This window comes from Coregonus lavaretus, assembly GCF_964263955.1.
Source record: "Coregonus lavaretus genome assembly, chromosome: 6".
Taxonomy (NCBI): Eukaryota; Metazoa; Chordata; class Actinopteri; order Salmoniformes; family Salmonidae; genus Coregonus; species Coregonus lavaretus.
Window position 1 is genome coordinate 51,569,699 of NC_139993.1, and position 27,169 is coordinate 51,596,867.

General features: G+C 41.9%; 1 protein-coding gene across 1 annotated transcript in view; it reads left to right on the top strand.

The window, feature by feature from the left end:
• LOC311131067 (CMP-N-acetylneuraminate-beta-1,4-galactoside alpha-2,3-sialyltransferase-like) overlaps positions 1-27,169 on the top strand; it is a gene marked incomplete at its 3' end in the record, with an annotated part of 78,099 nt that overhangs the window by 12,579 nt on the left and 38,351 nt on the right. The window contains exons 3-6 of the mRNA XM_084163884.1: positions 2,353-2,395; positions 7,405-7,497; positions 20,983-21,077; positions 27,030-27,093. Of these exons, the coding sequence (XP_084020010.1) occupies positions 2,353-2,395; positions 7,405-7,497; positions 20,983-21,077; positions 27,030-27,093 (295 nt within the window). The remainder of the gene's footprint in view (positions 1-2,352; positions 2,396-7,404; positions 7,498-20,982; positions 21,078-27,029; positions 27,094-27,169) is intronic.

Consider the following 27,169-nt stretch of genomic DNA (forward strand, 5'->3'; position numbering starts at 1 on the left):
CGTGGGGCATCAATGATCATGAGGAAGGTGAGGGATCAGCCCAGAACTACACGGCAGGACCTGGTCAATGACCTGAAGAGAGCTGGGACCACAGTCTCAAAGAAAACCATTAGTAACACACTACGCCGTCATGGATTAAAATCCTGCAGCGCACGCAAGGTCCCCCTGCTCAAGCCAGTGCATGTCCAGGCCCGTCTGAAGTTTGCCAATGACCATCTGGATGATCCAGAGGAGGAATGGGAGAAGGTCATGTGGTCTGATGAGACAGAAATAGAGCTTTTTGGTCTAAACTCCACTCGCCGTGTTTGGAGGAAGAAGAAGGATGAGTACAACCCCAAGAACACCATCCCAACCGTGAAGCTTGGAGGTGGAAACATCATTCTTTGGGGATGCTTTCCTGCAAAGGGGACAGGACGACTTCACCGTATTGAGGGGAGGATGGATGGGGCCATGTATCGCGAGATCTTGGCCAACAACCTCCTTCCCTCAGTAAGAGCATTGAAGATGGGTCATGGCTGGGTCTTCCAGCATGACAACGACCCAAAACACACAGCCAGGGCAACTAAGGAGTGGCTCCGTAAGAAGCATCTCCAGACCTGAACCCAATAGAAAATCTTTGGAGGGAGCTGAAAGTCCGTATTGCCCAGCGACAGCCCCGAAACCTGAAGGATCTGGAGAAGGTCTGTATGGAGGAGGAGTGGGCCAAAATCCCTGCTTCAGTGTGTGCAAACCTGGTCAAGACCTACAGGAAACGTATGATCTCTGTAGTTGCAAACAATGGTTTCTGTACCAAATATTAAGTTCTGCTTTTCTGATGTATCAAATACTTATGTCATGCAATAAAATGCAAATTAATTACTTAAAAATCATACAATGTGATTTTCTGGATTTTTGTTTTAGATTCCATCTCTCACAGTTGAAGTGTACCTATGGCAAAAATTACAGACCTCTACATGCTTTGTAAGTAGGAAAACCTGCAAAATCGGCAGTGTATCAAATACTTGTTCTCCCCACTGTATCTACATGTGTTATTGTTATAGTAAAAGAATGGCTGGAAAAGTACAATGACATTCAGTGTTTCTCTTTTAGATGTATATATGTAAAACTTAACCTTTAATCTGTGAGTTATTCACTGTCCTTTGAGAATCAGCCTTCTTTTTAATTTCATAACGAAAAGTGACTGTGGATCATTCAACCTTATAAATGACCTTGCAGTGAGGAGATATGTCTTTGTAAGAGCAGGACCCATGGGCTCTAGAGCTGACTAGATGAGGCTTGCTGCTTTCCTGTCAGTGAACTGCTGCTAGGACAAACCTCACTCTCAGCCCAGCAATAATTACATCAACTTATGGCTTTATCTTCAGTGTTCTTGAAGCCGACTGGCTTTCTTCTCTTTTTCTTTATGCTTCATTTCCTTTTAATCTGCGGTGTCTACTGATCTGTCTGCTTCAGCAGGCAGATAGCAGCACCATGAAAGAGCTGGATAACTAGAGTAATAATGAGAGGCCATAGATCTGGTCTCTTCTGGGTCAATTTAATTGAACTCTGCCCGGAAAATGTTAAAGATCTGTCCCTCTTTGTGTTAATTTTTTAGTGGAAATGTTGGGTTCAAAACAATAATTAGTTTTCTTGTTTTAAACCTGGTATTGTGAATGGAGGAAGCTATGTTTGAGGTTAGTTTATCCTGACCTCAGTAAATCAGTTAAACTAAACGACATAAAGTAATTTATCTAGACACATTTTGGCTAGCCCTGCTACTTCTGCCAGCCAGACCATTGAGAAGAGCAAATATGATGCCCTGGGTCCTGTCCTGTTCCATCCACCATTGTGTTACTGTTCCACTCCCATGAAGTCATGTAGCAGGCCTGTATCTAAAGGGCAAAGAGGAAACAGTCATTGGCAGATTAAAGGACAGCTACTGTGACCTCTGATACATGATATAATGATTGCAGACAGACATGTTTTCATGAAGATGAAAATGTGTCCATGTCGTAAGTAGGAATAACTACTGCTTCATGATCTATGACATTGTCCTATGACCCAGAGGCTGCAACAGAAAGTTCCAGAAAGTTAAATGTTGTCTTATTGTCTTCCACTTCACAGAATGTAGTTGTTGTTTGAAGCTTTAAGGAACTCAGGATCTTAGTCCCCGTCTATAGATGATCCATAACTGCCGCACAAATGAATATCAAAGTAACCATTGATTACTAAACTATTTTTATTTTAGTTTGTATTCAATTGTTTTGCGATGTTTAATTTTGTTCCTTGTTCTTTCATTATCAATGTCATACTTAATCTCTCTCTCTCTCTCTCTCTCTCTCTCTCTCTCGATCTATCTATCTATCAATCTAGAGTATGACAAACAGGGATTCTTGCTGAAGCTGGGTGGTAATCTGTAAGTATTTCCTTAATATATTCTCTTATCCAGTGTTGTGCTTTACCCCTTCACATTGCTTTGTGTTTTGGCTACATGACCTTCATGTATGTTTTGGGTAACCTCAACAGTCGTCAAACTCTTAGGACCATCCCACTGGGCAAAAACTGATTGGATTTACAAAAAGTCATCAACGTAAGGACATTTTGTCTTTTTTTCACCTAACTTTTAACCTAAATCCAATGACATGGTGACATTTTTGTTGATTTCACGTTGAATTCACCTTAGTTGTCAACCAAATGTAAAAAAAACTAGACGTTAAACTGACGTCTGTGCCCAGTGGGATGTTACTGCTAAGCAAGTACTAAAAAGTACTAAATTATCATACTTGAGTAAAGATACCTTAATAGAAAATGACTCAAGTAAAAGTGAAAGTCACCCAGTAAAGTACTACTTGAGTAAAAGTCTAAACGTAACTGGTTTTAAATGTACTTAATTACAGTGGTGGAAAAAGTACTAAATTGTCATACAAAAGTATAAAGTAAAAGTAAATGGTATACATCAAATTCCTTATATTAAGAAAACCAAATGGCACAATGTTTTTTTGTGTGTTTTTTTTAAAACTAACAGACAGGGGCACACTCCAACACTCAGACATAATTTACAAATGCAGTATTTGTGTTTAGTGAGTCCGCCAGATCAGAAGCAGTAGGGAGGACATATTTTCTTTAGCAATGTAGTGAAGTACAAGTTGTCAAAAATATAAATAGTAAAGTACAGATACCTAAAAAAAACTGCTTAAGGTGTACTTTAAAGCATTTTTACTTCAGTACTTTACACCACTGCTGCAAAGACCATGTTACTGCTTTGAGTCATTTCACAAGATACCTATTTTTGTGTGTTACAATGTGTGTTTATTCATGATTAAATTAGTTACAGTGGGGAAAAAAAGTATTTAGTCAGCCATCAATTGTGCAAGTTCTCCCCCTTAAAAAGATGAGAGAGGCCTGTAATTTTCATCATAGGTACACGTCAACTATGACAGACAAATTGAGAAAAGAAAATCCAGAAAATCACATTGTAGGATTTTTTATGAATTTATTTGCAAATTATGGTGGAAAATAAGTATTTGGTCACCTACAAACAAGCAAGATTTCTGGCTCTCACAGACCTGTAACTTCTTCTTTAAGAGGCTCCTCTGTCCTCCACCCGTTACCTGTATTAATGGCACCTGTTTGAACTTGTTATCAGTATAAAAGACACCTGTCCACAACCTCAAACAGTCACACTCCAAACTCCACTATGGCCAAGACCAAAGAGCTGTCAAAGGACACCAGAAACAAAATTGTAGACCTGCACCAGGCTGGGAAGACTGAATCTGCAATAGGTAAGCAGCTTGGTTTGAAGAAATCAACTGTGGGAGCAATTATTAGGAAATGGAAGACATACAAGACCACTGATAATCTCCCTAGATCTGGGGCTCCACGCAAGATCTCACCCCGTGGGGTCAAAATGATCACAAGAACGGTGAGCAAAAATCCCAGAACCACACGGGGGGACCTAGTGAATGACCTGCAGAGAGCTGGGACCAAAGTAACAAAGCCTACCATCAGTAACACACTACGCCGCCAGGGACTCAAATCCTGCAGTGCCAGACGTGTCCCCCTGCTTAAGCCAGTACATGTCCAGGCCCATCTGAAGTTTGCTAGAGTGCATTTGGATGATCCAGAAGAGGATTGGGAGAATGTCATATGGTCAGATGAAACCAAAATAGAACTTTTTGGTAAAAACTCAACTCGTCATGTTTGGAGGACAAAAAATGCTGAGTTGCATCAAAAGAACACCATACCTACTGTGAAGCATGGGGGTGGAAACATCATGCTTTGGGGCTGTTTTTCTGCAAAGGGACCAGGACGACTGATCCGTGTAAAGGAAAGAATGAATGGGGCCATGTATCGTGAGATTTTGAGTGAAAACCTCCTTCCATCAGCAAGGGCATTGAAGATGAAACGTGGCTGGGTCTTTCAGCATGACAATGATCCCAAACACACCGCCCGGGCAACGAAGGAGTGGCTTCGTAAGAAGCATTTCAAGGTCCTGGAGTGGCCTAGCCAGTCTCCAGATCTCAACCCCATAGAAAATCTTTGGAGGGATTTGAAAGTCCGTGTTGCCCAGCGACAGCCCCAAAACATCACTGCTCTAGAGGAGATCTGCATGGAGGAATGGGCCAAAATACCAGCAACAGTGTGTGAAAACCTTGTGAAGACTTACAGAAAACGTTTGACCTGTGTCATTGCCAACAAAGGGTATATAACAAAGTATTGAGAAACTTTTGTTATTGACCAAATACTTATTTTCCACCATAATTTACAAATAAATTCATAAAAAATCCTACAATGTGATTTTCTGGATTTTTTTTCCTCATTTTGTCTGTCATAGTTGACGTGTACCTATGATGAAAATTACAGGCCTCTCTCATCTTTTTAAGTGGGAGAACTTGCACAATTGGTGGCTGACTAAATACTTTTTCCCCCCACTGTATACATATGAGCATAGCACTAGCGACGCCAGGGTTGTGGGTTCAATTCTCACAGGGATCACATTCACATACTAAAAGTGTATGCAGTCAAAAGTGTCTGCTAAGTGGAATAGATTATTATTATACAGTATTACAATGCTATGGTGCTGGGCCCTAACTTTCCCCAACTGATCTAGTTCCTCTGGCTGCTCGTCCAATAGCCTCCCTGTTTATTTGACTAAGCCATGGGCTCATCAGGTTATTAATGATGAGGTTAAAAGCTGCTGTTCAGAGCAGTAATTAATACCAATGTGTGTGGTATTAAAAATGTAAACCTGACCCTCTGGCTGCTTCCCAAATGGCACCCTATTCCCTTTATAGCACTACTTTTGACTAGGGCTCATAGGGCTCTTGTCAAAGGTAGTGCACTATAAAGGGAATAGGGTGCCATTTGGAATGCAACCTCTCTCTGTGAGGTGAACCATTTTCCGTTTTCTTAACAAATGATCTGTCGACAACTGGTGCCTTCACCAACGACCAGCCCCACCTCAAGTAGAAACCATTTTACATCATCAATCCATGTCATCTCTAAGTCCGGATCATTTTAGGGGCCTCTTGGGGATATCTTTAGCTTGCTGGAAACGGAGGGATACTGTAACTCCTGGGATGTGTCCCAAATGGTACCCTATGTGGTGCACTACTTTTGACCAGGGCTTGTAGGGTTCTGGTCAAAAGTAGTGCACTATATAGGGAATAGGGTGCCATTTTGGATGCAGAGATATGGTGATATGTGAAGGATTCTTTCCACCTGTATACATTCCACAATCAACAGGTTGTCTCTCCCCCACACACACTGGCCCATGGGTAGATACACAAGTCTGTTTGAAAGGTTTTATTTGTGTTTCACTGACTCAACGGAGAGAGGTGAGAGCCTACGTAAAATAAACAACATCTCAGAATAGCTTCCCTCCCTTTTCGGTGAAAGACTTGTTACTTCTGAGTTTTCGCCAATTAGCTCCTTACATTTTTACATTAATTCACTGCAGCTGTTCCAGTCAAACGGTTTTAGGGTTTAGATTTAGGGATTTTGTCATTTTTTTGCTGTTGATTTTATTAGGATCGACACCAATGGTGACAGCTAGTCTTACTGGGGTCCGAAACATATCGAAAAAGACATTACAGACAAAATACTTTACAATTTACATACATTTAAAAACATTAACATGTAGTGTATGTGTGTGCATCTGTCAGTTACACATACATGTCAATACATACACACAACAAGTAGGTCACATGAGGGAGAGGCGTGGTGCCGTGAGGTGTTGCTTTATTTGTTTTTTGAAACCAGGTTTGCGGTTCACTTGCGCTATTTGAGATGGAAGGGCATTCCATGCAATCATGGCTCTGTATAATACTGTACGTTTCCTTGAATTTGTTCTGGACCTGGGGACTGTGAAAATACCCCTGGTGGCATGTCTGGTGGGATAAGTGTGTGTGTCAGTGCTGTGTGTAAGTTGACTATGAAAACTATTTGGAATTTCCACCACATTAATATTTCTTATAAAAACAAGAAGTGATGCAGTCAGTCTTTCCTCAACTCTTAGCCAAGAGAGACTGGCATTCATATTATTGATATTATCCCTCTGATTACAATGAAGAGCAAGATGTGCCGCTCTGTTCTGGGCCAGCTGCAGCTTAATTAACTAGGTCCTTCTTTGCTGCATTTGACCATATGACTGGACAATAATCAAGATAAAGTTGTATGAGGCTCAACTTTTTTAGGGGGGAATCATGCCCACGGGGGACCAGTATGAAAAAAAAAATGTATGCACTCACTAACTGTAAGTCGCTCTGGATCAGAGCGTCTGCTAAATGACTAAAATGTCAAATGTAATGCTCTTATGCTTGAGCCCTAAGCTAAGTAGGGAGGCCATCTGTGCATATACTAACCTTTTCTTTGATCCTTTTATTCGTTGGCTTTTATTAAATGAAATGTCATTTATAGGAGTTCTGATCTTGTTAACCCAACCTCCACAGGAGATACAGTATCTTGTCCTGTTTTCTTTCAGAGTATCATATATTATGATAGAGTATCATATACCCTCACATTATCAAGATAGATGAACTGTTATAATACCTTTGCAACAGGTCAATATGAATTATTTGAAGTGTTTCCACATTGCATATCAAAACTATCCCTTGTCCATTAGGTCTATAGTTAGTTGTACACAACAATGACAGATTAAAGACATGTTAAGGTATTTGTTTACAGTACAGAGCCATCAAATATTCATCAAAATGTATTTTTTGGAAACTTACCTATTAAGGGTTCAAAGGTTCAATGAGCTGGTTGTTTGTTCTTAACAGCTACAGTTATGCAGTATATTCCTGGTTATTTTCTAAGGTTTATGCAGCTTTTTAGGCTTTTAGATAGCTTCTCTTCATGCTCACACACCATCTCCTCCTTGCGTGACCTCATTTCTGTCTCTGACCTCTCCTCTTTGTACCAAAGACCTTTGGAGCTGATGTACAAGTATGGGAATCTCAGCGAGGGAGTCTGTAAGCCTGGCTACGCAGCTGCCAAGATGTCCACCATCTATCCAACGTGAGCCAAAGCTTTTTACATTTATGATATGATATAATTAAGCAATAAGGCCCGTGGGGGTGTGGTATATGGCCAATATACCATGTCTAAGGGCTGTTCTTAGGCACGACGCAACGCAGAGTGCCTGGAGACAGCCCTTAGCTGTGGTATATTGGCCATATACCACAAACCCCCAAGGTGCCTTATTGCTATTATAAACTGGTTACCAACGTAATTAGAGCAGTAAAAATAAGTGTTTTGTCATAACTGTGGTATACGGTCTGATACACCACGGCTGTCAGCCAATCAGCATTCAGGGCTCAAACCACCCAGTTTATAATTTGGTTTATGATACATTTATGATATTATATAATTTGGTTTATGATAAATTTATGATATTATATCATTTGGCTTATGATACGTTTATGATAATATATACTGTAATTTGGTTTATGATACATTTATGATATTATATAATTTGGTTTATGGTACATCGTTATGATTCAGCACCCCATGATCATTTTCTCTCCCATTTTTTGTAAAGTGTGTTACTTCAAGCTTAGTTGAGATGTTGATGGCACTACTTTGACAACGGCCTCATTCACGGTTTTCTTTCACTCTCTCTGACCACAGCGTTCCCTCTCATGACTCCATTCTGTTGTACTTTCTAATCCTCAGTGCCCTACTGTATTGTATATGCAACTTCATTGAGTCTCGACATCTTCACAATAAACCCACAGATTATCGTCGGCTCCATCTCAGATCCTACAGAAAGCCCCTCTCACATTGTGAGCATGAGTCGCTTCCTCCGTCCAGAAAAAAAACCTTATGCATAGAACCGCTTCCTTGTCTGCTGGCAGACCACTGGCCCATTGTCCGGCCCTCCCCGGCTAGAGAGAGACAGCCATGGAGAGTCGTAGGTGACCTGACCCCAGACGATTGGTTAGAATGAATCAGATGGTCCTCTCATTTGACAGTTTAGGGGTCAAGGGTCAGGGAACCCTCAGTGACCCCCAGTGAAGATGTTGACCTTCCTGTGACTTCTGCCTCTTTGGCTCTTTCTCAATCTTTCCTTGATTACTTGTGTCCTCTCTATTTTCAACCTTATCAAAAAATATTGGTGGAGAAGATCTGAAGGGGATGGGCCTTGGATGTTCTCCTCCAATATGTTTTGAGAAGGAGGCGAGGAGACAGGGCATGAGGAATCAAGGAAAGACAAATTGGTGAAAGGTCACTGATTTCCCACCATCCACAGCACTGTGGAAACACATGTTCATGCTGGGTCATCCATTACAAATGTCAGACAATTCTATTTTACACATCATTATCTATTACAGATGTCAGATGTTTCATTAAGTTACCACTGACTTGAACTTTAATCTGGTAGTTTTGATATTGGTCATTATTAAAAGGATAGTGTAAGTCACCATGAACAATACATACACAGATGTCTTGTCAAAGCTTGCAATTAACGATCATGATGTGTAGTGAATGACCCTGACTTTTTGGTGACAAGAGAAGACTATGGTCACTGAGCGATCCCGATTCAGTTCCCATTTGTGTTCTTGTCTGTCCAGGCATTTCTCCTTCTTACACAATGTACTTTACTTATGTACCTTGTGCCATCATGGACACTAGTCCTGTCATGTGGAAATCTCCCTGAGCTGAGTTCTGAGTTCAGAGTGGCGTGAGAGATGGAAGATCCCATTTCCCTTTCTCAATTATTCAACACTAGATAAGGCTCCACACCATGAAAAGACCTTCACCTGTGTATGTTGTTTTCTTAGGGCCTCTCTCTCTCTCTCTCTCTCTCTCTCTCTCTCTCTCTCTCTCATCTAACCACCCCCATCGCTCTCTCTCGCTCTTTCTCTCTCGCTCTTTTAAATAAGAGCCCCAGGATGCGTCAGGCAGTCCGATGGGAGTTGTCTTTTTTTGGCCTGTTGTGCTGTGCGGTCGTCCCAGTGCGTGAGAGAGTGATGGGCCCCATCCTCTTATCTGGTCTCGTTTAGCACCCTTAGACACGCAACTCCCACAGTACACCGAGAGAGAGAGAAAAAGAGAGAGAGAAAGAGAGAGAGAGACCTTAAACTGACCGATATTCTACGTTGTTTTCTTCTTATTCTGTCTCCTTCTCCTTTCTTCTTCTTCTTCTTCTTCTTCTTCTTCTTCTTCTTCTTCTTCTTCTTCATCTTCTTCTTCTTTTTCTTCTCCTTCTTTCTTCTTCTCCTTCTCCTTCTTCTCCTTTTTCTTTCTCCTTTCTTCTTCTCTCTGAGAGACAAATGAGCTGCAGGTGAGAGGAGGATCGTCGGTATGAGACTGAGGGCCCCAAAGGAAATGGGCTCTCATTCATAAGGCCTGCCCTGCACAGCAAAGCGTTAGTTAATTGTTAAGCTGCAGACATTCCAGCATTCTCTGATTAGCCATTTGTTATCTCACGCCAGATCACAGCTAATTTGCTGTTCATTATGTGATATTACACATGAAAAGAAACCAGCAGCCGCCAAGACTGAAGGGGCTGTCTGGGTTAAAGAAACACTTTCTCTGTTCTGGGTGAGGTTTGAGGTTTCTCCATCATCTCATATCTGGCTGAGGATTCTTCCACCATCTACAGGTGCTTTTTGTTTTGTTGAGAGGGCACTTAAACTGTGTTATTACCGTATTCAGAATATTTATTAGTCTGGTAGACCAGAAACAACATTATCTCCAAGTTGTCTTTGTCAAATCTCAAAAGTTGAATGTATTATGTACTTGGTCTGAAGACTAACCTTTGTCAGTGGAGCAAATCATGGCTGCATGAGTTAACGTTAATTACTCATGATTTGTTTTGGCTAATTCTTCATTCTGCGTTTCTTGATTGATTTGGATTCTGGGTCCCATGTGACCGGTTTTGTTTTCCTTTAGTGTTCTGAAAGTCTTAGCATGATGCCTCAGAGCAACATGCAAATAGCCATATAATCAAGTGTGTTGGCCTTGTCAGAACCTGTGGCTGTCTGGCAGGGAGACAGACATGAGTTGATCTGAGTTCAGTGTCTAGAGCCATAGTTCTGTAGAGCTTGTCCTGGGCTAATTGGTACCTCTGACCAGCATAATTTTTTCTTGGTGGGGTCTTTCTCTCCTGTGATAGTTTTATCTCATATATACAGTACAGTATGTCCTTCTCATTCTGAGGATGTGAGGAGTAGTCCTTATGGAAAATCTGAAACTTGTGGTGACACAACAACCAGGGTCATGTTCATTAGGCACCTAACGGAAGAAAACAACGATGGACTATCTGAACTTAAGAAAGGCTCATTTTCGTTATCTGTTGCACAACGTTGTAAAATGTTTTCCTTTGTGTGACCAAATGAAGAGGACCCAGGTTCACAGTCAGAGGCCCAGTCTGTGGCTGTAGCCACTCTACATCTAAGGCTTGATGTCTCAAAAGTGGAGACAGATGTGAGCACTAAATAGACCAGAACATACGGAATGTTTGTTGAGACACTAAACCAACAAAAACGAGTTAGCCTAACTATGTAATTTGCATTTTACATGCATTGTTGAACATGCCCCCTCAAACTCAATCGGACTGCATGTGTTTCTGTAAAGGAAGAATCAAGTGGAATGGTATGTAGTTTCAGAGTGGTGCAGTAGTTATGATGAGTCCTGTGGTAAAAGGATTAGCTTACTATCTGTAAAAACAAAAAAATACCCTCATGATGTGTCTGACATATCAGTTCGCATCAGTATGTCTTTAAACTGGTGCCAATTGGTGCCAGTCTATGGTTGATGCAGGTGGCAGGGCACTTCTGCACAGTGGTCTTGACCCTTATGTGTATCTGCATCACGGTCAACAACCTGCATCACGTTCAACTACCTGCATCACGGTCAACTACCTGCAATGAAGAGTCGACTGCTCAATGTCAAGTGTCTGATTTCATTGGAGAATGGAATCACTGCTTGTGTTTACAGTTACAGTCAGGGGTTTTGTACCACTCAGTCAGGAGTTATGTACCACTCAGAGTGCGCAGCTGAACACTGTATGCTGGAAACACTTGGTTTGTTATTTTTGATTAAAACATAACCAATATTCGTTAAATATAAATACCGAACTTGTTTTTGCATGGATTCTGCGACGTGGTTAGCTTTTAACAGCTAGGACTGCTATTTCTTGTCCCGGAATCCCGCTTAACAGACAGGTTGACAGAGCCGCTAAACTGCTAGCTATCAAGCTAACGAAGTTAGTCCCAGATGAGTTTTGCAATGGACCCCTCTTTGTCTGGAGAAATAAATGAATGGTTCCAGTGCTGAAGGAGCTGTATCTACTACGCTTTGTTTCGGGACAAACCGGATCACTCATAATTCCAATGTGGCAATTGTTTGCTTGCCGAGGATTATAGGCTTGAGGTGGCTTCCTTGATCATGCAGGTCGCCAGCCTACATAATAATCTGGGGAAAACGCAGAGTGGAATGTTTACCTTTTCTACGCCGGTGACTGGATGGCATTCTCGCTTGTTGGATGCATCTCTGCCTTGTCGTTTGTCGCTATCTGACTGGCCGGTGCTGCCCGGAGCTCCCCCATCTGATAGTGGAGTCGAAGGAGCACAGCAAGAGGAGCATGGCAATCAACGAGACACTCCCAACGAGAGGCCCGAAGTGGATACAAACAACTAATAGTTTCGCTGTCCTGGAGCCTGATCTTCCTGCACCTTCGTCGCTGGGGGTACCAGTGTCTGCAGCCGCAGTCCCTACTCCTACGATTCCAAAATCGACGTCGGCAAACTTCTGTCCCTGCTCTGGATCGAGCGGGGCTTCTCCATCTGTCGGAGGCCTGGACCAGGCGCCGGGAGCAACGGGCTCAAGTTATACTGCCTCACGCCCGCCGATAAAGGGTTCTCCGAATCCTGTGAAGCGTGGGAGTAGGCGGATTTCCTCGTCCTTCTTGCCAGCCGTGATTTTGGGCAGCTCCATGGTAAGAAATGTGACTGTTCCTGGTGCAAAAACAATGTCCTATCCCGGAGCTCGAGTAAATTACATTACTAAGCTGCTCCTGAATGTACTACGTCAGGACATGGAAATCTATTCTATCGTAGTCCATGTGGGTTTTTAGTGACATTATGAAGGGCAGCTCTGAACAGTTGAAACTGGATTTTAAAGAGCTGATTGACTCTCTGCTAGACACTAATAAAAGACCCATCATATCTGGCCCTGTGCCCTCTCTTAATCGTGGCAGTGAATGCTTTAGCAGGATTATTTCTCTTCACAACTGGCTATGTGATTATTGCAGCTCAATGGGTGTAACTTTTGTTGACAATTTCGATACCTTTTGGAAACAAAACACGTTTTATAAGGAGGATGGGATCCACCCAAATCATTTGGGTTCCTGGATCCTTTCACAGCATTATAAGGCTGCGTTGAGACAATGACTTATCAATGACCCAAGCCCAGCTCAGTTAATCCCTACCATTGTGACGCTGAGTTGTCATAATGCTTCAGCAAATGTACATTATACCAGGGGCGTTGGTAATTTATGTCCCTCTATCTGCCCTGAATGCCTCTGCTTATCCTACAGCTATTGTATGCTGTAATCATGTGCCTATGAACCAGATATATGATGTTAGCACTGAGGCGGTGTGCCCTAGTAGGAAGTACACTGTGTGCAGCTCACCCTGCACTAACATAAATAACATGAGCATATCTACTTCTGCTTAGCTTCCCAGTAAAGCAATGAAAACAAGTAAGCATCCCAGAAGAAAAGTGCTCAAAATAGCCCATGTTAACATATGTAGCTTAAGAAACAAGGTTAATGAAATCAATAATTTGCTATTAACAGATGACATTCATATTCTGACTATCTCTGAAACTCACTTAGATAATACCTTTGATGATACAGTGGTAGCAATACAAGGTTATAACGTTTACAGGAAATACCTAAATGCCAATGGTGGAGGTGTTGCTGTTTATATTTAGAACCACATTCCTGTAAAGCTTAGAGAGGATCTCATGTTAAATACTATTTAAGTAATATGGCTACAGGTTCATCAAATAAAATTAAATAAAATGTTATTTGTCACATGTGCCGAATACAACAGTGAAATACTTACAAGCCCTTAACCAACAATGCGGTTTTAAGAATAATACGTGTGAAGTAAAAAATAGATAAGTAAAAATAAGTAAAATAGCAAAATAGCAAATAATTAAAGAGCAGCAGTAAAATAACAGTAGCGAGGTTATATACAGGGGGTACCGGTACAGAGTCAATGTGCGGGATCACATGTTAGTTGAGGTAATTTAAGTAATATGTACATGTAGTTTCGCTAAAGCCCATTCTTGTGGGAAGCTGCTATAGACCACCAAGTGCTAACAGTCAGTATCTGGATAACATGTGTGAAATGCTTGATAATGTATGTGATATCAACAGAGAGATATATTTTCTGGGTGATGTAAATATTGACTAGCTTTCATCAAGCTGCCCACTCAAGAAAAATCTTCAAACTGTAACCAGTGCCTGCAACCTGGTTCAGGTTATCAGTCAACCTACCAGGGTGGTTCAAACAGTACAGGAATTAAATCATCAACATGTATTGATCATATCTTTACTAATGCTGCAGAGATTTGTTTGAAAGCAGTATCCATATCCATTGGATGTAGTGATCACCATATAGTAGCCATATCTAGGAAAACCAATATTGTGTATAAGAGGTCATACAATATGTTTTGTAGTGATTCCTATGTTGTTGATGTAAAGAATATATGTTGGTCCGTGGTGTGTAATGAGGAGCAAACAGACGCTGCACTTGACACATTTATGAAATTGCTTATTCCAGTTACTAATAACCATGCACCCATTAAGAAAATGACTGTAAAAACGGTTAAATCCCTGTGGATTGATGAGTAATTAAAATATGTTATGGTTGAGAGGGATGAGGCAAAATAAATGGCAAATAAGGTTGCACAACCGATTGGCAAACATATTGCAAATTGTGAAATCATGTGACTAAACTGAATAAAAAGAAGAAGAAACAACACTATGAAACAAAGATAAATTACATAAAGAATGATAGTAAAAAGCTTTGTAGCTCCTTAATTGAAATGTTGGGAAAATAGGCAATCTCAGCTCCATCATTCATTGTATTAGATTGCTCATTCATCACAAAACCGACTGATATTGCCAACTACTTTAATGATTTTTTCGTTGGCAAGATTAGCAAACTTAGGCATGACATGCCAGCAACAAACGCTGACACTACACATCCAAGTATATCTGACCAAATTATGAAAGACAAGCATTGTAATTTTGAATTCTGTAAAGTGATTGTGGAAGAGGTGAAAAAAGTATTGTTGTTTATCAACAATGACAAGCCATCTGGGTCTGACAACTTGGATGGAAAATTACTGAGGATAATAGCGAATGATATTGCCACTCCTATTTGCCATATTTTCTATTTAAGCCTACTAGAAAGTGTGTGCCCCCAAGCCTGGAGGGAAGCAAAAGTCATTCCGCTACCTAAGAATAGTAAAGTCCCCTTTACTGGCTCAAATAGCCAACCAATCAGCCTTTTACCAACCCTTAGTAAACTTTTGGAAAAACTTGCAATGCTATTTTACAGTAAACAAATTGACAACAGACTTTCAGCACGCTTATAGGGAAGGGCATTCAACAAGCATAGCACTTGGCTAAGAGAAATTGATGATAAAAAGATTGTGGGGGCTGTTTTGTTAGACTTCAGTGTGGCTTTTGACATTATCAATCATAGTCTGCTGCTGAAAAAACATACAGTTGAAGTCGGAAGTTTACATACACTTAGGTTGGAGTCATTAAAACTTGTTTTTCAACCACTCCACAAATTTCTTGTTAACAAACTATAGTTTTGGCAAGTCGGTTAGGATATCTACTTTGTGCATGACACAAGTAATTTTTCCAACAATTGTTTACAGACAGATTATTTCACTTATAATTCACTGTATCACAATTCCAGTGGGTCATACACTAATCACAATTCCAGAAGTTTACATACACTAAGTTGATTGTGCCTTTAAACAGCTTGGAAAATTCCAGAAAATGATGTCATGGCTTTAGAAGCTTCTGATAGGCTAATTTACATCATTTTAGGCAATTGGAGGTGTACAGTTGTGGTCAAAAGTTTTGAGAATGACACAAGTATTGTTCTTCACAAAGTTCGCTGCTTCAGTGTTATGAGATATTTTTGTCAGATGTTACTAAGGTATACTGAAGTATAATTACAAGCATTCCATAAGTGTCAAAGGCTTTTATTGACAATTACATTAAGTTTATGCAAAGAGTCAATATTTGCAGTGTTGACCCTTCTTTTTCAAGACCTCTGCAATCTGCCCTGGCATGCTGTCAATTAACTTCTGGGCCACATCCTGACTGATGGCAGCCCATTCTTGCATAATCAATGTTTGGAGTTTGTCAGAAGTTGTGGGTTTTTGTTTGTCCACCCGCCTCTTGAGGATCGACCACAAGTTCTCAATGGGATTAAGGTCTGGGGAGTTTCCTGGCCATGGACCCAAATTTCGATGTTTTGTTCCCCGAGCCACTTAGTTATCACTTTTGCCTTATGGCAAGGTGCTCCATCATGCTGGAAAAGGCATTGGTCGTCACCAAACTGTTCTTGGATGGTTGGGAGAAGTTGCTCTCGGAGGATGTGTTGGTACCATTCTTAGGCAAAATTGTGAGAAAGCCCACTCAATTGGCTGAGAAGCAACCCCACACATGAATGGTCTCAGGATGTTTTACTGTTGGCATGCAACAGGACTGATGGTAGCGCTCACATTTTACATTTTAGTCATTTAGCAGACGCTGTTATCCAGAGCGACTTACAGTTAGTGAGTGCATACAATTATTATTTATTTATTTTTCATACTGGCCCCCCGTGGGAATCGAACACACAACCCTGGCGTTGCAAGCGCCATGCTCTACCAACTGAGCTACACCGGACAAGGTGTTTTCCGGATGCCCCAAACAATCGGAAAGGGGATTCATCAGAGAAAATGACTTTACCCCAGTCCTCAGCAGTCCAATCCCTGTACCTTTTGCAGAATATCAGTCTGTCCCTGATGTTTTTCGTGGAGAGAAGTGGCTTCTTTGCTGCCCTTCTTGACACCAGGCCATCCTCCAAAAGTATTCGCCTCACTGTGCGTACAGATGCACTCACACCTGCCTGCTGCCATTCCTGAGCAAGCTCTGCATTGGTGGTGTCCCGATCCCGCAGCTGACTCAACTTTAGGAGACGGTCCTGGCACTTGCTGGACTTTCTTGGGCACCCTGATGCCTTCTTCACAACAATTGAACCTCTCTCCTTGAAGTTCTTGATGATCCGATAAATGGTTGATTTTGGTGCAATCTTACTAGATTTCAAGCACCACCCTCTGTTTAAAGCTTCCAGTCTGTTATTCTAACTCAATCAGCATGACAGAGTCTCCAGCCTTGTCCTCGTCAACACTCTCACCTGTGTTAACGAGAGAATCACTGACATGATGGCAGCTGGTCCTTTTATGGCAGGGCTGAAATGCAGTGGAAATGTTTTTTGGGGATTAAGATCATTTTCATGGCGAAGAGGGACTTTGCAATTAATTGCAATTCATCTGATCACTCTCATGACATTCTGGAGTATATGCAAATAGCCATCATCAAAACTGAGGCAGCAGACTTTGTGAAAATTAGTATTTGTGTCATTCTCAAAACTTTTGACCACGACTGTACATGTGGATGTATTTCAAGGCCTACCTTCAAACTCAGTGCCTCTTTGCTTGACATCATGGGAAAATCAAAATAAATCAGCCAAGACCTCTGAAAAACAATTGTAGACCTCCACAAGTCTGGTTCATCCTTTGGAGCAATTTCCAAACGCCTGAAGATACCACGTTCATCTGTACAAACAATAGTACGCAAGTATAAACACAATGGGACCACGCAACCGTCATACCCCCAGGAAGGAGACGCATTCTGTCTCCTAGAGATGAACGTACTTTGATGCGAAAAGTGCAAATCAATCCCAGAACAACAGCAAAGGACCTTTTGAAGATGCTGGAGGAAACATGTACCAAAGTATCTATATCCACAGTAAAACGAGTCCTATATCGACATAACCTGAATGGCCGCTCAGCAAGGAAAAAGCCTCTGCTCCAAAACCGCCATAAAAAAGCCAGACTACGGTTTGCAACTGCATATGAGGACAAATATTGTACTTTTTGGAGAAGTGTCCTCTGGTCTGATGAAACAAAAATAGAACTGTTTGGCTATAATGACCATCGTTATGTTTGGAGGAAAAAGGGGGATGCTTGCAAGCCGAAGAACACCATCCCAACCGTGAAGCACGGGGGTGCCAGCATCATGCTGTGGGGGTGCTTTGCTGGAGGAGGGACTAGTGCACTTCACAAAATAGATGGCATCATGAGGAAGGAAAAATATGTGGATATATTGAAGCAAAATCTCAAGACATCAGTCAGGAAGTTAAAGCTTGGTCGCAAATGGGTCTTCCAAATGGACAATGACCCCAAGCATACTTCCAAAGTTGTGGCAAAATGGCTTAAGGACAACAAAGTCAAGGTATTGGAGTGGCCATCACAAAGCCCTGACCTCAATCCTATAGAAGATTTGTGGGCAGAACTGAAAAAGGGTGTGCGAGCAAGGAGGCCTACAAACCTGACTCAGTTACTCCAGCTCAGGAATGGGCCAAAATTCACCCAACTTGTTTTGGGAAGCTTGTGGAAGGCTACCCGAAACATTTGACCCAAGTTAAACAATTTAAAGGCAATGCTACCAAATACTAATTGAGTGTATGTAAACTTCTGACCCACTGGGAATGTGATGAAAGAAATAAAAGCTGAAATAAATCATTCTCTCTACTATTATTCTGACATTTCACATTATTAAAATAAAGTGGTGATCCTAACTGACCTAAGACAGGGAATTTCTACTAGGATTAAATGTCAGGAATTGTGAAAAACTGAGTTTAAATGTATTTGGCTAAGGTGTATGTAAACTTCCGACTTCAACTGTATGTGTTATGGCTTACACCCCCTGCTATATTGTGGATAAAGAGTTACCTGTCTAACAGAACACAGTGGGTGTTATTTAATGGAAGGCTCTCCAACATAATCCAGTTAGAATCAGGAATTCCCCAGGGAAGCTGTCTAGGCACCTTACTTTTTTCAATCTTTGAGTAAAGCCAGTGTGTCTATGTATGCGGATGACTCAACACTCTACACATCAGCTTCTTCAGCGACTGAAATGACTGCAACACTTAAGAGCTGCAGTTAGTTTCAGAGTGGGTGGCAAGGAATAAGTTAGTCCTAAATATTTTTTAAACTAAATCAAATCAATGTTTATTTGCCACATGCGCCAAATACAACAGGTGTAGACCTTACAGTGAAATGCTTACTTACAAGCCCTTAACCAACAATGCTGTTTAAAAAAAAAAGAAGAGAAAATAATTAAAGAGCTGCAGTAAAATAAAATAACAGTAGGGAGGCTATATACAGGGGGAACCGGTACAGAGTCAATGTGCGGGGGAACTGGTTAGTCGAGGTAATATGTACATGTGGGTAGAGTTAAAGTGACTATGCATAGATAATAAACAGAGTAGCAGCAGCGTAAAAGAGGGGGTGGGGGTGGGGTTGGGGGGCAATGCAAATAGTCCGGGTAGCCATGATTAGCTGTTCAGGAGTCTTATGGCTTGGGGGTAGAAGCTGTTAAGAAGCCTTTTGGACCTAGACTTGGCGCTCCGGTACCGCTTGCCATGCGGTAGCAGAGAGAACAGTCTGACTAGGGTAGCTGGAGTCTTTGACAATTTTTAGGGCCTTCCTCTGACACTGCCTGGTATAGAGGTCCTGGATGGCAGGAAGCTTGGCCCCAGTGATGTACTGGGCCTCACGCACTACCCTCTGTAGTGCCTTGCGGTCGGAGGCCGAGCAGTTGCCATACCAGGTGGTGATGCAACAGGTCAGGATGCTCTCGATGGTGCAGCTGTATAACGTTTTGAAAGCATTGTATTTGGGTTTAGTCACTAAACCCTAAACCTCAACTAAATCTTGTAATAAATCATGTGGAAATTGAGCAAGTTGAGGTGACTAAACTGCTTGGAGTAACCCTGGATTGTAAATGGTCATGGTCAAAACATATTGATACAGTAGCTAAGATGGGGAGAAGTCTGTCCATAATAAAGCGCTACTGTACCTTCTTAACAGCACTATCAACAAGGCAGGTCCTACATGTCCTAGTTTTGTCGCACCTGGACTACTGTTCAGTCATGTGGTCAGGTGCCACAAAAAGGGACTTAAGAAAATTGCAATTGGCTCAGAACAGGGCAGCACAGCTGGCCCTTGGATGTACACAGAGAGCGAACATTAATAATATGCATGTCAATCTCTCCTGGCTCAAATTGGAGGAGAGATTGACTTCATCACTAATTGTATTTATGAGAGGTATTGACATGTTGAATGCACCGAGCTTTCTGTTTGAACTACTGGCACACAGCTCGGACACCCATGCATACCCCACAAGACATGCCACCAGAGGTCTCTTCACAGTCCCCAAGTTCAGAACAGACTATGGGAGGCGCACAGTTCTACATAGAGCCATGACTACATGGAACTCTATTCCACATCAAGTAATTGATGCAAGCAGTAAAATTTGATTTTAAAAAACACAAACATAGGCACAGACGCATGCATACACACACACGATAACATACACACTATACACACACGTACACATAGATTTTGTATTGTAGATATGTGGTAGTGGTGGAGTAGGGGCCTGAGGGCACACAGTGTGTTGTGAAATCTGTGAATGTATTATAATGTTTTTAAAATGGTATAACTGCCTTAATTTTGCTGGAACCCATTAAGAGTAGGTGATGGGGATCCAAAATAAATACAAATATCAGTAAGTTAGACCTCGGAGTGCTCTCTCAAGATGATGTGGCTAGTCATTCACAGACAGAGGAGACTGAGGTATAGCCTGTTGGTCAAACCATGTTAGAGATGATGTTAAAGATGCCTTTTCTGACCAAACACTGATACTAAGACACTGGAGAGTACAACAGAAGATTCCCATTGACCACTATTTAAACCATTGTAGTTATTAAAGTGTTCCCATGCATTTCTGACAGTGTTCACTCAGCTTAAGTCATGATTAGTTTTTTTCCTCTCATGGTTCAACTGTAACAGTAAGTCAGACGTCTCTCCTCTCTGCTCTGGGTGCTGATAAAGACGGAGACAGCCAGTGGATTACATGAAACACAACTCCTGTAATCCTGTAAAGCATGCTGCCTCACATTAATCAGAGCATCTCCTGCCTTACCTCCACATGGGGGCTGTCTGTCTGTCCGTGTCTGTTTGTCTGTCTGTCCATATCTCTCTCTGTCTGTGTGTCTGTCTGTCCGTGTCTGTGTGTCTGTCTGTCCGTGTCTGGCTGGCTGGCTGCTCTTATTTATGGCCTGTTAATTCTCACTAGTCTCACTCTCACTTTTTATAACTTGTGTTCTCTCCGTTTATCTCCAGGTTCACTAAACCAGCTCCCATGTTCCTCGATCCAAACTTTAGACGATTCTCCAAGATCAGCAAATTTTTCCCACCTTTTGGAATGAAAACGCAAGGTAAGGACCTCAGTTTTATATCTATTTCTTTCATATACTACATGTCTTTGTTCATAGTTAGTCAGATCCTAGTTGAATGACCATGAAGAATGGGGAGCCCCTGGGAGAGTACACTGTTGACTGGAAAAAGCCAAGTAACTCACCTACAGGTAGGAGGATGTAGCTATGGGCTCTGGGTCAGTGCTCGGACGAGGGAGAGAACACCATGTCCAAATATTGGCCTTATCGAGAAGAACATCACTGCTGCTCCAAGTAATGCAGGGATCAGGCCTCTATGCAGGGATCAGGCCTCTATGCAGGGATCAGTCCTCTATGCAGATCTCAGGCCTCTATGCAGGGATCAGGCTTCTATGCAGGGATCAGGCTTCTATGCCGGGATCAGGCTTCTATGCAGGGATCAGGCTTCTATGCAGGGATCAGACTTCTGTGCAGGGATCAGACTTCTGTGCAGGGATCAGGCTGCTATGCAGGGATCAGGCTGCAATACAGGGATCAGGCTGCTATGTAGGGATCAGGCTATCACAGCAAAGCATCAACCTGCCCCCTCTTCCTGCCCCTCGCTTATCCGTTCTAAAACATTTAATTCAAGTGTTTAATCATCAATTTTTGTTGTTTTACATAAATATTTTGGGTTCAATATAAATGTAATGGAATCTGTTTTAATATAAATCTGGCTAAATGTAGTGATGATAATGATAGTGTCAGTGCTCTCAAGTTGTGTTAAATATCTCTGGAAAGGTATCAGGAGGATGGCTGTGTAGTCTAGCTCGCCATGTTGCGTGTTTTTTTTTTTTTGGGTGGGGGGTAGATCAGCTTAATATTGCAGATAGATTGTAACTTCCATCAATGTAATTGTCTGCATCACTTCCAATCCCCTATGTTTAAAAAAAAAAAAAAATATATATATATATATATATATATATATATATATATATATATATATTTACATTTACGTTTGAGTCATTTAGCAGACGTATACATATATACACACACACATATATATATATATATACATACATACATTCTTCTATATGCCATATCTTTCTAACTGTGCTCCTTCACAAAAGCTCCCAACCTACAACCCATACACTTATTATGGACACAGTGTGCCTACATTATTACCGTAGTTATCTTGTTATTGTTTGTTGTTAGTTGTTATTAGTCCCATCCTTCAATTCCATTCAACACCTCCAATCTATCTTTGAACACCATCCATATAGGATTTATATTTGCCATATATATTTCAACTGTACTGTGATGTCTTACAAAAGTTCTGAACCTTTCTATTCTCATTGTTTCTACAGATTGTGAATTGAATTTTTTTTTTTTGCTAATAGTATTATTATGTTAATAATCGATTGACTATGACTTTTCAGATCACCCAGTAGTGCTAGAGGAAGGGTGTTAGCTGGCTAGTGTTCTCATATAAATCTGTCTGACTCTGAGACCTGTGTCCATCAATGCCCTGCCTTTTGTCAGTAACATTGAGAAGCACCAACACAGCACCACTGTCTGACCATCACATCCTTCTGCCTACCAGTCACAGGCCCTGATTACCACACCCAGGCCCTGATTACCACACCCAGTCCCAGCCCCAAGCTTTTGATCCTCACACCACAAGTATCCCATCCAAACACATGTTAATGATGGCATGATTAGCTACAGCATGTAGCCTTGTCTTCAACACAGCATCAGCTAATCAGTTTTATTTAATTTAACCTTTATTTAAACAGGTTACTCATTGAGATGTGTTAATCAGTAATAATCAGTGAGGTATTTGTACCCTGACTGCCTGCCCTCATCCGCATGGCTGATCTGAACCAGGATGCCCAACCAACACAGACTCTCTTTTCCAATCCAACCAACACGTTCTGGGCGTTTTCTGTTCTGAGCCTCGGTAGTAGGGCAGTTTGTGGGATCACACTGAACATGTGGTCTCTCCTTCTGCCTGAACATACAGTGGGGAAAAAAAGTATTTAGTCAGCCACCAATTGTGCAAGTTCTCCCACTTAAAAAGATGAGAGAGGCCTGTAATTTTCATCATAGGTACACGTCAACTATGACAGACAAATTGAGGAAAAAAAATCCAGAAACTCACATTGTAGGATTTTTTATGAATCTATTTGCAAATTATGGTGGAAAATAAGTATTTGGTCACCTACAAACAAGCAAGATTTCTGGCTCTCACAGACCTGTAACTTCTTCTTTAAGAGGCTCCTCTGTCCTCCACTCGTTACCTGTATTAATGGCAACTGTTTGAACTTGTTATCAGTATAAAAGACACCTGTCCACAACCTCAAACAGTCACACTCCAAACTCCACTATGGCCAAGACCAAAGAGCTGTCAAAGGACACCAGAAACAAAATTGTAGACCTGCACCAGGCTGGGAAGACTGAATCTGCAATAGGTAAGCAGCTTGGTTTGAAGAAATCAACTGTGGGAGCAATTATTAGGAAATGGAAGACATACAATACCACTTATAATCTCCCTCGATCTGGGGCTCCACGCAAGATCTCACCCCGTGGGGTCAAAATGATCACAAGAACGGTGAGCAAAAATCCCAGAACCACACGGGGGGACCTAGTGAATGACCTGCAGAGAGCTGGGACCAAAGTAACAAAGCCTACCATCAGTAACACACTACGCCGCCAGGGACTCAAATCCTGCAGTGCAAGACGTGTCCCCCTGCTTAAGCCAGTACATGTCCAGGCCCGTCTGAAGTTTGCTAGAGTGCATTTGGATGATCCAGAAGAGGATTGGGAGAATGTCATATGGTCAGATGAAACCAAAATATAACTTTTTGGTAAAAACTCAACTCGTCGTGTTTGGAGGACAAAGAATGCTGAGTTGCATCCAAAGAACACCATACCTACTGTGAAGCATGGGGGTGGAAACATCATGCTTTGGGGCTGTTTTTCTGCAAAGGGACCAGGACGACTGATCAGTGTAAAGGAAAGAATGAATATGGCCATGTATCGTGAGATTTTGAGTGAAAACCTCCTTCCATCAGCAATGGCATTAAAGATGAAACGTGACTGGGTCTTTCAGCATGACAATGATCCCAAACGCACCGCCCGGGCAACGAAGGAGTGGCTTCGTAAGAAGCATTTCAAGGTCCTGGAGTGGCCTAGCCAGTCTCCAGATCTCAACCCCATAGAAAATCTTTGGAGGGAGTTGAAAGTCCGTGTTGCCCAGCGACAGCCCCAAAACATAACTGCCCTAGAGGAGATCTGCATGGAGGAATGGGCCAAAATACCAGCAACAGTGTGTGAAAACCTTGTGAAGACTTACAGAAAACGTTTGACCTGTGTCATTGCCAACAAAGGGTATATAACAAAGTATTGAGAAACTTTTGTTATTGACCAAATAATTATTTTCCACCATAATCTGCAAATAAATTCATAAAAAATCCTACAATGTGATTTTCTGGATTTTTTTTTCTCATTTTGTCTGTCATAGTTGACCTAGTGAATGCAGGTCATTCACTAGGTCCCCCCCGTGTGGTTCTGGGATTTTTGCTCACCGTTCTTGTGATCATTTTGACCCCACGGGGTGAGATCTTGCGTGGAGCCCCAGATCGAGGGAGATTATCAGTGGTCTTGTATGTCTTCCATTTCCTAATAATTGCTCCCACAGTTGATTTCTTCAAACCAGGCTGCTTACCTATTGCAGATTCAGTCTTCCCAGCCTGGTGCAGGTCTACAATTTTGTTTCTGGTGTCCTTTGACAGCTCTTTGGTCTTGGCCATAGTGGAGTTTGGAGTGTGACTGTTTGAGGTTGTGGGCAGGTGTCTTTTATACTGATAACAAGTTCAAACAGTTGCCATTAATACAGGTAACGAGTGGAGGACAGAGGAGCCTCTTAAAGAAGAAGTTACAGGTCTGTGAGAGCCAGAAATCTTGCTTGTTTGTAGGTGACCAAATACTTATTTTCCACCATAATTTGCAAATAAATTGATAAAAAATCCTACAATGTGATTTTCTGGATTTTTTTTCCTCAATTTGTCTGTCATAGTTGACGTGTACCTATGATGAAAATTACAGGCCTCTCTCATCTTTTTAAGTGGGAGAACTTGCACAATTGGTGGCTGACTAAATACTTTTTTTCCCCACTGTAGTGCACAACTTTTGACCAAAAGCAGTGCACTATATCGGGAAAAGGGTGTGATTTGAGATGCAGCCCTCTCCCTCCCTATCTCTCCAGTGTTAGTCACACTACAGATACAGAGTAATTTTGGACGGAGCTGTAACTGTCTCCACGTCAATGCTGTTGACTGCCTCTGAGCGACCCTTAATTATTCTATAGTAGATTGTGTCATGGGATGTTGTGTGACACGGAACTGTGTCATTTGTTTAAATCACATGTCAAGGGCCTCCCGAGTGGCGCAGCGGTCTAAGGCACTGCATCGCAGTGGCGTTACTACACTCCTGGGTTCATTCCCGGAATGTGCCACAACCGGCCGTGGCCGGGAGTCCCATAGGACGGCGCACAATTGGCCCAGCGTCGTCCAGGTTTGGCCAGGGGGGCTTCACTTTGCTCATTGCGTTCTAGCGACTCCTTGTGGCGGGTTGGGTGCCTGCAGGCTGACCCCGGTCGCCAGTTGAACAGTGTTTCCTCCGGCACATTGGTACTTCCGGGTTAAGCTGGCGGGTGTTACGGAGCACGGTTAGGCGGGTCATGTTTCGGAGGACGCATGACTCCACCTTCGCCTCTCCCGAGCCCGTTGGGGAGTTGCAGCAATGAGACAAGATCAAAATTGGGGAGAAAAGGGGATGTAAAAATACAAAATAAAATAAATAAATCACGTGTCAAATAGGGACTCAGTCTTTATGGACTGATTCCATACAAATACATTTAAAAAATGACTCATGACAAATGAAAAGGTTCAAGTCTGATTACATAACTCTGTAATTACATAAATTCCATTATTTCTGACTAAAATGTCATCCTCGGGTCATGTGGGTGTACGATTCCATGTAATGATCTCCATTGCGTCTGAGAAACAGTGTCTAATGGCAATTTAATGCTCTGGCAATTTAGTTTAATGTCAATAATCATGAATAGCACGCAACTGCTAGGCTATACAGTCAAATCGTGTGGACTTTCACCTCGTGACAAATGGCCCAGCGTTTCAGAGTTTACAACTGTTTTCCCAATTAGTTTCATCCTGATCCCCTGAATTATAGGGCAAGTGTATTTATCCTCGTCAATTGCATAGAAAACATCCAGATTGAAGTTATTCTTTCCTCTACACTTTTTTTTCTTCCTAGAATAACTGGCTAGATATATATAAATAGCCAGTTATATAGTGTTGTGTGGAAAGACCCAGAGCATCTAAGACTCCAGAAGTGTCATGAAGGCCTGTATTCTGAGGTCGATGGTGATGTAACCTCATTCTCTGAGTTCCAAGGATTGTTGCCCACGTCAGCCTGGAGAATGTGCTTGTTTAAAAATGCCATTCCTCTAACCGGTATTTCTTCATGCCCTATCGTTTTTCCTCTCAGTGTCTTAAGCTGTATACAGTATAACTGTGTCCCAAATTGCACCCATAGGGCTCTGGTCAAAAGTAGTGCACTGTATAGGGAATAGGGTGCCATTTGGGACTCTGCTTCTCTGCTCCGACCCAGGAGGTGTACATGTTGTGTATGAGGCCCTGCTCTTACCTCCCTGCCTGGCCACCCAGATATCTCTGATGGTTGTATAACATGAAGAAGTGTTCTGTTCTGTTCTGTTCTCCTCTCCTCTGTCAGCCCACCCAGACTCTCCTCTGGCTCCATTCCCTGGATCATTTATCAAAGTGACAAAGTCCACCAGGTTTACTAGTCTACACTACCTTGGTCTCTCTGCTGAGGTGGTGATGCAGAGTGGAATATATGTGGATGAGAGCCTCTTTATTACAGGACTTTCATCTTCTACTCAGATGCTGTGTTTTTCTCCTCTTCTCTCCTCAGAAAAGATCATAGATAATATTCTGACAGCCACAAAGCGCTATGGTCTGGGAGATGAGCTGGACAGGTATGTCACACCTCTAGCACCATAACAGCTCTATTAGAAAAACAGGGATGACTGGGGGACTTTAAAAGGGGTCATG